The sequence below is a fragment of the Peromyscus maniculatus genome, chromosome 8 (assembly GCF_049852395.1).
Source record: "Peromyscus maniculatus bairdii isolate BWxNUB_F1_BW_parent chromosome 8, HU_Pman_BW_mat_3.1, whole genome shotgun sequence".
Classification (NCBI taxonomy): domain Eukaryota; kingdom Metazoa; phylum Chordata; class Mammalia; order Rodentia; family Cricetidae; genus Peromyscus; species Peromyscus maniculatus.
The window spans coordinates 74,563,354-74,574,571 of record NC_134859.1 but is presented as its reverse complement, the minus strand read 5'-3'; the positions used below and the strand labels follow the sequence as shown (position 1 = coordinate 74,574,571).

General features: G+C 42.2%; 1 protein-coding gene across 2 annotated transcripts in view; it reads right to left on the bottom strand.

Annotated features, from left to right (window-relative positions):
* Positions 1–855: 855 nt before the first annotated feature.
* The window catches only part of Hsf5 (heat shock transcription factor 5), a 37,294-nt gene continuing 26,931 nt past the window's right edge, over positions 856–11,218 (bottom strand). For both annotated transcript variants that reach the window (XM_076577644.1, XM_076577643.1), the window contains one exon: positions 856–3,047. In XM_076577644.1, the coding sequence (XP_076433759.1) occupies positions 2,977–3,047 (71 nt within the window). In that variant the 3' untranslated portion in view covers positions 856–2,976. The remainder of the gene's footprint in view (positions 3,048–11,218) is intronic.

The following is an 11,218-nucleotide window of genomic DNA, read 5'->3' as shown; positions in this document are numbered from 1 at the left end:
GCGCAAAGCTACACAGAGAAACCCTGTCTCGAAAAACCAAAAATAAATAAATAAATAAATAAATAAAAATAGTTTTTAAAGGTCTGGACAGCTTTTTGTTTTTTTTTGTTTTGTTTTTTTTTGTTTGTTTGGGGTTTTTTTTGGTTTTTTTTTTTTTTTTTTTTTTGTCTTTGCTGTGACAGTGTCTTGGTCTCATGTATCCCAGGCTGACCTTGAACTCATTACACAGCCAAAAATAACCGTGAAGTTCTGACTCTCCTGCATCCACTTCCACTGGCCTTGTAGGTATGCACCCACACATCTGCTTTACGTGGTACTAACGATAAGCCCGGGGCTTCCTGCACACCACCAATTGAGTTACAGCTTCAGGGCAACATTTAAAAAAAAGAAGAAGGAGGAGGAGGAGGAGGAGGAGGAGGGAGAAGAAGAAGAAGAAGAAGAAGAAGAAGAAGAAGAAGAAGAAGAAGAAGAAGAAGAAGAAGAAGAAGAAGAAGAAGAAGAAGAAGAAATGAGACTGTGTGCAGTGTCACACATCTGAAATGCAGAACTCCAGATACAGAGAGGCAGGAGGATCACTCCAAGTTTAAGCCTAGCCAGGTCTATATAGCAAGACCTTGTCTCAAAACAAGCAAGAAAAGGGAGACAAGGTACAGTGCTTGCTTCGCATGCATGCCAGGCTCTGGGTTCATCTCCAGAACTGCTGGGGAAAAAAGAGAGAGAAAAGAAATTAGATTTTTTTTTTTTTTAAAGCAGAATGCATTGTCTGAAGTTCACCAGCATGAATGCTTATAATGACTGAATTTTCTACTGGTTACCAAAAAAAGAAAAAAAAAGTAAAACAAGCAAGACAAGAGGTCTGGTTGGAACATTCATTTTATTGTTGACTGATTGAAACTGATTGGTGCTTGAGGTGCTAGACGGGAACTTTCTTAGTATGTGTCAGGTCCTGCTGGCTAATTCACGTGCAGATTCCACTTTGCTGCTGCCATTTTGCACAAGTCACTGATGAGAGCTTTAGGAGATGGGTTCCAGGCATGTGAGTAGAGCAGGAGATCCAGCTCCTTTCTGGTGTATTCATATATAAAAAAAGGTTGGAAAGCTGATCAAGGCATTTCATTGATCAAGCCTTAAAACCACTGAAGCCATGTCCGTGCCAAGGTTCCTGCTTGACACGTGTTCCTCAAAAGGTATCATCTCTTTCAATACACATAAGGCTAAGAAAGGCATTTTGAGGAGAAGAAATATCACCTACACAGCTTACCAGCTCTTCAATGTGACAGAGAGAAGGCAAAGTTCCTTCATTTGGACACCAGGTCTCCTTTTCACATACTTTGCCATTGTATGTGGCACAGATACAAGATGTGGATGTCTTGATAATCAGTTCATCTTTCAAGGCTTACTAATAAAGATGAGTAAGTGCCCAAGACATGAGCACCAACTAGTCTAATTAGATGGATCAAAACCTACTTTCAAATCGAAACTGAGTCGCTGTAGAGCAATACAGAGCTTACCCTTTCCAAAACAGCTAAGAGCCCTGTAACATGTCTACATCTGTTATCACTAGGAAGGTACAGTGCCACGCAAGAAATGGCTAATACAGTGCTTACGCCATTATTAAGTGCTGTTTCTTTTTCACTAGCTTTAAATTCAGGCTTTCCTTTTGTTTCTGCAGCCCTTATTAGGAAAATTGAGGTAGATTCAATAAGAACATTCTAGTCAACTTAAAATACCTCAAATCAGAAAAGTTCTTGCTGTCATTTGGTAGACATGGATCAACTACAGAAATTGGACATCCAAAATGTCTCTCTTCTCCTTCAAAAGTCACACAATCCTAGTAATCAAATGTACGGTCCTACAGGGGAAAGAAAAAAATGATAATAGTCTACCCAACTATCCAAAGGTCTCCCAGAAGCTTAAGCCATTTAATGTATCAAATATAAACTGCCTCTTAAAAATTAAAGCATGGCTTCTGGTAAATGACAATGTAGCGATCCCGCCCCCCAAATTTGCACACAATACCTTCTGCAGGTAAGAATTTATACTTGCTGAGTGTAAAAATCTAAACACTGTTATACCTCAGTGTTTCTGTTCACACATTGTATTTACCCTTCAAAAATAAAATTACACATGTACCCTTTAATCCTTCTATTCTGCAATGTTAATAAAAATACAAAGCTTTAAAACTTTAAAATCTATCAGCATTTATAAATATAATTAAACAAATGAAATATTTTCTTTAGAAGACATTTATGTAAGTGATATTAACAAAACTTTCTTACTATTTATGATAATTTATCATTCAAATTAAGGAAAGACATGAAAATGGAAAAACGCTCCCATTACTATTAAAGAACCAGAGGCTGTTAGTGTGATGGACGGGCCAAGTCCAGATGCCTTGCTCCTGAAAACAGGACGTGGGGTTCAGAAACAAGAGAAGTTCTTGGTTAATCACTTAGAAAATGAGTTTTCCCAGAACTTCCTCCTGGAGAGTTCCTGACCCGCTTGGACTTGCTACTGGCGACCTCACGTGTCTTTGTTTATCACACCATCTTCCCTAAAGGATCACACTGTGACTCGAGACAGACTTGCAAAGACTGCTGATAACAGTTCAAAATGGCTTCCCAGCTCAGCACACACACCGTGGCTCCGTGCCACCAACACGGCGCAGCTGAGATGCTTCTTGAAGGCCAGGACTCTTTTCATTCGAAAGGAATCTGGGCAGCAAAAAAAAAAAAAAAAAGGGGGGGGGGGCCCGCTGGATGTTTAAACAGTTTGTCAAGGTACGCAATCTGAACTGAACAGCTGTAGTAAATACCAAACTCCCAATTTTCAATTTAACAAAATCTCAATTAACAAAACAAAAAATACTTTTTTTCCTTAACAGAACTGAAAAAATCCAACAGTGTGTCATGTGCAAGACTAGTGTGCCTCCAGCCACGGCTAGTGCACAATGCTACATTTGCCGTCCACGCTGCCTCACTCTTTTAACTCTTCCTCCTTTGGAAAGTGCTCCTGCTTGCAGGCCACGTCCACCAGCAGATGAAGATCTAGAAAGAAAGGATTGTTTACTCACTCTCAGCCTCTCAAGGACAGACTTCTACAGACAAGTCTTCACACAAAGAGGACAAGTTGTCTATAGATAATCTGGGCACGTGGCTATAAATTACACTTCTTCACTGAAGTCCCGATTTTAGGACATTTTATCACTCTTTAAAGCACACTCATCGAGTCTGTGATCAACCAGGTTTAAAATATTGCCTTTTATTGTACATTTAAAGGGGACAGCCAGATGTGGTGGCACATGCCTGTAACCTCAGCACTTGGGAGGTGGAAGCTGGAGGGTTGGGAGTTCAAAGCCAGCCTTAGCTACTTAGAGAGGCTCATGTACCATAGGCTACATTGATATAGATCCTGTCTCAAAACAAACAATAAAACTTAGAAGTTTAAAAAGGAATTCAGATGAAATATACACATACAAACACAACTTCACTTCCTTTATGTCGCAAGGACAGGAAGGTGGCTTGTAGACTAACACAACTGAACTCTTGCACCCCCCCCCCCACACACACACACACACACACACTCATGCACACGCACACACACACAATGGCCCTGAACTGTAAGAGAAAAGACATACCCTGATGGATCAAGGGACAACGTGATTCATCAGGAGTGGAAAGTGGTAAAAGCTGTCAGCTCCAATACGAGTTCAGGACTTTGACAGTGATGACTGCAGTGCCCTTACACAACATGCAGGCATTTTAAAGTGAATCAATACGTTATTCATTATTATAAGTCATCTACTTAACCCTAACAAGTAAGACGATAACTGGAGGTGATAACTAAGCTATTACATGGTTAGTAAGGAAAGCCAGTGGTTTCCATCTTGTTACACACTGGAATCATTTGGCAGTCTTCAAAAAACCAATGCCTGGGGCTCCCTCCTCCAGATGTTTTCATTTAATTGGTATGGAATGCAACCTAGGCTTCAGGATTTCTGAAAGCTGACCAAAGATGTAGGAGTAACAATTATGATCATTTTCTACTTCAGCTCCACATCAGGACAAAAACAAGGCATATGCTAATGGAAAATATTAAAATGAGATTTTGAGATATGGGGGGCGGGCACAGGCCTGTAATCTTACCACCTAGGAGGCAGAGGCAAGAGACAGCCACAAGTTTGAAGCAAGCTTAGTCTATATAATGTATTCTAGGACAGCCAGAGCTACTACACAATCCTGACTCAAAACACATACACACACACACACACACACACACACACACACACACACACACACATGATAAAGAGACAGAAGAACCGACTGATTTTGAGATATGAACAGATCCATTTGGAACCTACTTTGAAAACTGACTAGGAAGTCTTGCTAATGATAAAGGTAGAAACCCTTAAAGGAACTATAGATCTCTCGTTGGGCAAACAGACTGAACAACAGCAACAAACCTATTTTTAGTAACTAGACTTCAAAATAAGACGAAACTATGAGCCACAGTTGCACACGCCTTTAATCCCAGCACTCGGAAGGCAGAGGCAGGAGGATCTCTGAGTTCAAGGCCAGCCTGGTCTACAGAGTGAGCTCCAGGACAGCCAGGGCTACACAGAGAAACCCTGTCTCCAAAAATAAAAGAAAAAAGGAGGTGGGCAGTGGTGAGATAGCTCAGTGCATAAAGGTGAGTGCAGCTGGGTAAACTTCCATGAGCTTACGCTAGACCTGTGACCAAGCAGACACAAAGGCCCTGTGTTGTGTGGTTGCATTTCCGTGAAATATCCTCTTAGGTAAATTCATAGAGGCCAAAGATAGATTAGCAGAGCAAGAGAAAGCAGAACGGTCCAACACCAAACAAAAGCCTTCTTAGTGAACATTGGGCTTTCTCTGAGAGTGCTGAAGATGCTCTGGGACTGGACCGGAGTAGCCCCTGTCCATCATCGTGAGTATACTATATGCTTTAAATGGGCTCAGTCATCATTTTTACCTTTAAAAGGCATCTTTTCCTATTAAGTAGAAATGACTCCAGACCAAAACACAAAGAGGGAAATAGGAAATAATTCTAATGTACAAAATTCCCACCTACACCTATCTCAGTTTTCAGTGACACAGAAATAAAATGTGTTCCTATAGGTGTGCCTCGCCTCAGTAAGATATATAATGTTCTGTGTGTGGTGTTGCTGTGTCAGAGCTTTACTGTTTGAATGATGTGTCTCGGTGTGGACATGTGCACATAGTTGAAGGGTCTGTGGGGTCCAGAAGTCCAGAAGGTTTTAGATCCCTGGAGCTGGCGGTAGAGATGGCTGTGAGTTGTAGGTCCACTGCAAAGGCAGCCATGCTCTTTATTATATCTATCTATCTATCTATCTATCTATCTATCTATCTATCTATCTATCTATCTATCTATCTATCTATCTTTTTTTTTTCTTTTTTTCTTTTTTTTTTAGAGACAGGGTTTCTCTGTGTAGTTTTGGTACCTGTCCTGGAACTCACTCTGTAGACCAGGCTGGCCTCGAACTCAGAGATCCACCTGCCTCTGCCTCCCGAGTGCTGAGATTAAAGGCGTGTGCCACCACCGCCCAGCTGACTTTTCTATAATTATATGACATACATTTATTTTTCTTCGCCTCCAGAAAGGGAGCATTGTGCAGTAACGTGCCCACTCACTAAGCACACTAGGGACACTTAATGCTTAATCATCTCTCCAGTCACAGCATCACAGGCAGTATTTCATTCTTCCTTCCTTTCTTTTTTTAAAGATTTATTTATTTATTTATTTATGAGTGCTTCGTCTGCATGTACACCTGCAGGCCAGAAGAGAGCACCAGATCTCATTACAGATGGCTGTGAGCCACTATGCCGTTGCTGGGAATTGAACTTGGGACCTGTAGTAGAGCAGCCAGTGCTCCTAACCACTGAGCCATCTCTCCACTCCCAGCAGGAACCATTTCCTGAACGACTATGCAGTATTTCATTACATCAATGGATTCCCTGGCTTTCTGGTTGGGTGTTACTGTTTGTCCGCGGCTTTGCTATTATTGACAACACTACAGTGGACTTCTTTTGAGTACCTTCCGTATAGCACATTCCATCAGGAGTGCCATTCTTGAGTTGTTTACAGCTAGATAATCCCAAATTGTCTGTTAAATAGCTATAAAGGGGCTGGAGAGATGGCTCAGTGGTAAAGAGCACTGGCTGCTCTTCCAGAGGACCCAGGGTTTGATTCCCAGAGACCACACGGTGGCTCATAACCAGCTGTTACTCCAGTTCCAGGGGAAGCTGACGCCCTCTTCTGGCCTATGTGGGCACTGCACACACACAGTGTACAGACATCCACTCAGGCACACACAAATACAAATTAAAAAAACAAAACCTACAGAGCCAGGTGTGGTGGCTCACATCTGTAATCTCAGCACTTGGGAGGCCAAGGAAGAAGAAATGTCACAAGTTTGAGGCCAGCCTGAGCTACATAGTCCTAGGGCAGTCTAGGCTACACAGTGAGACTCTATCTTAAAAAAAATATAGAAATTTATATACAGATTTATATCCCAGTTACAGTATATACAAGGTCCTTTGCCCCCGTGTCTTTGTGAAGTTTGAGGTTATTACCAATTATAGTTTTGCTGATTGGATTGGCACAAGAAAATCAGTTTGATTTAATTTGCATTTCTCTAATGAACAGAGAGGTTAAACATCTTTCTCTCCCTGCACCAGGGATATGGACTGAACCCAGGGCCTTGTCACCCATCTACCACTGAAATATGTCCCCAGCTCTGAACATTTTTCTAGACTTTGAATAAGTTATATTTCTTCTTGTGAAGCACATAGTTTTTTTTTTTTTTTTGAGGCAGAGCCCAGGCTGGCCTTGACTCATTAGGTACTGAGGATGACCTTGAACTTCTGATTCTTCTGTCTCCTGAGTGCTCGGGTTACAGGGATGTGCAATGCCCAGTTCCTGGGGTGCTGGGGACTGAACCCGGGCTTTGTGCATGGTGGACAAGCACTCTTCCAACTGAGCTACATTTGACAGCCCCACTAAATTAAACTTATTTTTTATTGTGTTGTATTTTCTTGATTAGTTTTAGGAGTTTTCATGTACTGTGAATATAGATTTATAGTTTTATACTCTAAATATTTTCTCTTAGGCAGCATGACGGAGACTTTTGCCTCCTAATTTTGATTCTTTCCCCTTTATCTCATGTTGTTATTTTTATTTATTTATTCAATTTATTTATTTTTGGCTATGTAGTCTAGGCTGGCCTTGAACTCACTATGTAGCCAAGGCTGGCCTTGAACTCTTGATCCTTCTACTTCTACCTCCTATGTTCTAGGATTATACGCATGAGCCAACATGTCTGGCTCCCATATTTTAAATAGGCAAGCTACTGACAGCTGTATTCAAGATTTATTTATTTTATGTATACTAATTTTGTTTGCATGTACATCTGCACATCAGATCCCATAGACAGTTGTGAGCCACCATATGGGTGCTGGGAATTGAACTCAGGACCTCTGAAAGAGCAAGCAGTGCTCTTAACCACTGAGCCATCTCTCTAGTCTTCATAGCTGTGTTTTCGAGCTCTATTGAAGCTACAGAACTTGGTCCTCCATGAGTAAGTTCTAATAAAAAAAAAAACTCTTACCATATGTGATAATTATATTCATATAATGAAGGAATATTTATAGCATCCTGCTGACATAGACGAGAGAGAAACTATCTCTGGGGTGTGTGTGTGTGTGTGTGTGTGTGTGTGTGTGTGTGTGTGTGTACGTACATGTGTATGCATATGTGCAGAGGTCAGATCATCACCTTATGTTTTCCTTAGTTATTTCCCATTTCATTTTTGGAGCAGGGTCTCTCCCTGAACCTGGAGTTCCAATCATCCTCCTGGATCTGTCTCTCCAGCACTAATGACAAGTGTATTCTGCTGTACCAAGATTTTTACATGGGTACTAGGCCTCTGAACTCAGGGCCCCAAGCTTTAGTAGCAAACACGTCACTGACCACCCTCTCCCCACCCCTTTGGTCATGCTGCACATGAGGGCTAGTAGAAAGACGCCACGGTCACGTCGGCCCCGGGAAGCTTAGACTCAGGTTATTGGGAGAGAAAAGTTGTTCAACTCCTACTTTTGATTGTCTGTTTTGGGGTGTTGAGGATTCAAGCCAGAATGCATGCTAGCCAAGGGCTCTACCACTGAGCTAGGACTCAAGCCTTTGGTTCTGTTTGGGGTATTAGGATTCTGATTGTTTATGTGATTACTGTAGTCTAATTTATGTACCAATATGGGATTTGGAACCTAGAAGTGGGGTACTGATACAATCCAAATTAAAAATATGTGGACCTGCAGGCAGCATAATTCACTGATAGAACTTATGCATAGGATGTGCATACTTGAATTAAATACCCAATATCCAAAACAAAACAACAGCACTAGGTGGTTAGGATACACAGGCTGGAATGTTGTGAACTTGGCTACTCATGTGTCCTGGTCAGTGTTTATCAGCTTGACCCTAGAGTGATCTGGGAAGAGGAATTTCGATTGAGAAAATGCCTCCATCAGATTGCCTGCAGGGAAGTTTTTAAATCAGTGATTGAGGTGAGAGGGTCACATCATTGTGGGTGGTGGCACTGGGCAGACAGCTCTATGTGGTGTAAGAAAGCAGGCTGAGCAAGCCAGGAGGGCAAGCCAGTGAGCAGCGCTCCTCCATGGTCTGAGTTCCTACTTCCTTTCATGATGAACTACAACTGTCAGCGGAAAGACACCCTTTCCTCCCAAGCTGCTTTTGGGATGGTGTTCATCACAGCCACAGAAAATCTAACCACACAAAAACATCGGATAAAAATCACTCCCTCTAATGCCCTAGAAAGCAAACCACAGAACAAATGAGCACACACCACAGAGGAATGGGCCAACAGAATTCACGTTGTATTGACTTATTTCTTGCATTTAGCATATCCCTAAAAGAAGAGATGAGACAGGTCAATGACATTCACTATGCAAGTAGAGACAGGGAATACTTCTTTTCTTCTTTTTCCTATTATGACAGGGTCTCACTTAATCCAAGCTGGGCTTTGTATAGCTGAACTCTTGATCCTCCTGCCTCCACCCACTTCTGGAGTACTGGAATTGTAAATCCATACCACCATTCCTGGTTTATACAAATCTATAGGACTTCATACATGTTAGGCAAGCATTCTACCAACCAGCTACTGCCTGGAGGGTAATATTTCTTTGTTAGTCGTTGGCACACTATTGTCTAGGGTTGTTATTTGGGTCATGTATCCAACTGCTCAGCATCCCAATTTGAAGTAGTAGCAGAAGGTGACTTCACAAAGGGCCAGAGGCTAGAGAGATGGTTCAACAGCTCTTGCACAGGACCTGAGTCAGCCCCCACATCAGGTGGCTACCCCCACCTATAACTCTAGTTTGAGGGGATCCAATGCCCTCTTCTGGCCTCCACAGGCACTGCACTCATGGACAAACACACACAGACATCCACATAGTGGCTCACAGTCGTCTGTAACTCCAGTTCCAGGGAGATTGGACACCCTCTTCCGGCCTCCATCAGGCATGAAAGCGGTCCACAGGTGTGCATGCAAAGCACCCAAGCACAGAAAATAAAATTAAAAACATTAAAAATAAAGTCTTTGAAAGGGCATCCACATTTTGTCAAGTTTCTCTTTTTGACCAAGCACTTACTTTGATAATCCCTTTATGCACAAACAAATCTCCATAAGGAACGTATTTATCACAAAGTTTTAAAAAGTAAAAAATTTCTTTAGAGAAATGATCCAATCAAGTCCAGTTAAGCCCAATCTAGCACATTTGTTCACACGACCTCAATACAGGTTACCATTAGGCTAAAGGGAGAAAATGAAGAAGACAGACAGACGGCAAACCCTGTTCAGGATTCAAATGAGCTGAATGAGATCTCTGGTTGCTTTAACTCCCAACTGGAATGACCAGAGGTAAGGAAGCAGCTATCTCTTCTTTTTTTAAGACTATGAAACCAACTACTATGTACAAATGCACATGTGTCAATTTTTTAAAAGATGAAAATGCCAGGGAATTAGTAAGCCTGTTCTCCAAAGTATGTGACTGTTCAGACCCTACATATCTGCAAGCTTTAGAACTATTTTAGTAGGAGGTAGGAACACAAACTAGACTGGGTGTCTATCAACTGAAAATGGGTAAAGAAAATGTGGTGTATAGTTAGAATTTTTTTCAGTCATGAAAAAGAACAAAGTTAGGGCATGGGTGACAGCTGTGGCAGTGTGCAGACTTGTCATGCATAATGCTCTAGGTTCAATTCCCGATACTGCCCCCAAATAGAATGAAGTTATGTTGTTCCCAGGAAAATGGATGCAATGGGAGATAATCACACTAAGCAAATTAAGTCAGTCTCAGAAAGACAAATACCATGTTTCCTCTCATTTGTGGGTCCCAGATTTCATGTGGATACACAAATCATATATGTATATGACACAGAAGGAGAAACAGAGCTGCCTAGGGAAATGGGCACTGATTGGAAAAGGAGTTCCGAAGGAAGTCAGTGACAGGCAGAAAAATCCCTTAAAGTTCTTGGTCAGGGAGTCCAAGAGACTCCCCAAACAATGCAGGCTCTTACTGTTGCCCTTGGTGGCCTCCCAGAGGTTAACCGTAAGACCCTAACGCTGAAGATACCAGGCACTATGGACACAGGACTTGGAGGATCTGTGCTGGTTCTGACCTGAACCTGAGGACTAACCTTCATAGTCCCAGAAGGTGCTAATGTCAGCTGCCAAGGGGGGGAAGCGACCAATAGTTCAACCCAGCTGTGGAGCCGATGAACAGTGACCAGCAAGGCGTCCCTAAAGCTGCAACAGTGGCCCTCATATCTTGGCAGTAACAACAGCTGTATAATTGGATTTATGGCCTGCTCCACAGCAAGGAAGTCATGTCTGGTACTGGGAACCTAGCCAACTACCTAGGGCTTGTGAGGTCATGGATCTTGGAGGAGAGCCTACTACTGTTAGTTTACTAAACCAGCAGAATTCCTAACTGCCTCCTATACTTACCTCCTTATCCACAGAGAAGTGTAGCTCCCAACCCTTAGCAAAGAAGCTTCTCTCTGGAATAGAGACCATCAGAGAAGACCACAACTGGTCAAAATGCAGAGAACTACTGGTTGCGGGATGCCGAGCCCCGTGGATACATCTACAGACAATTCC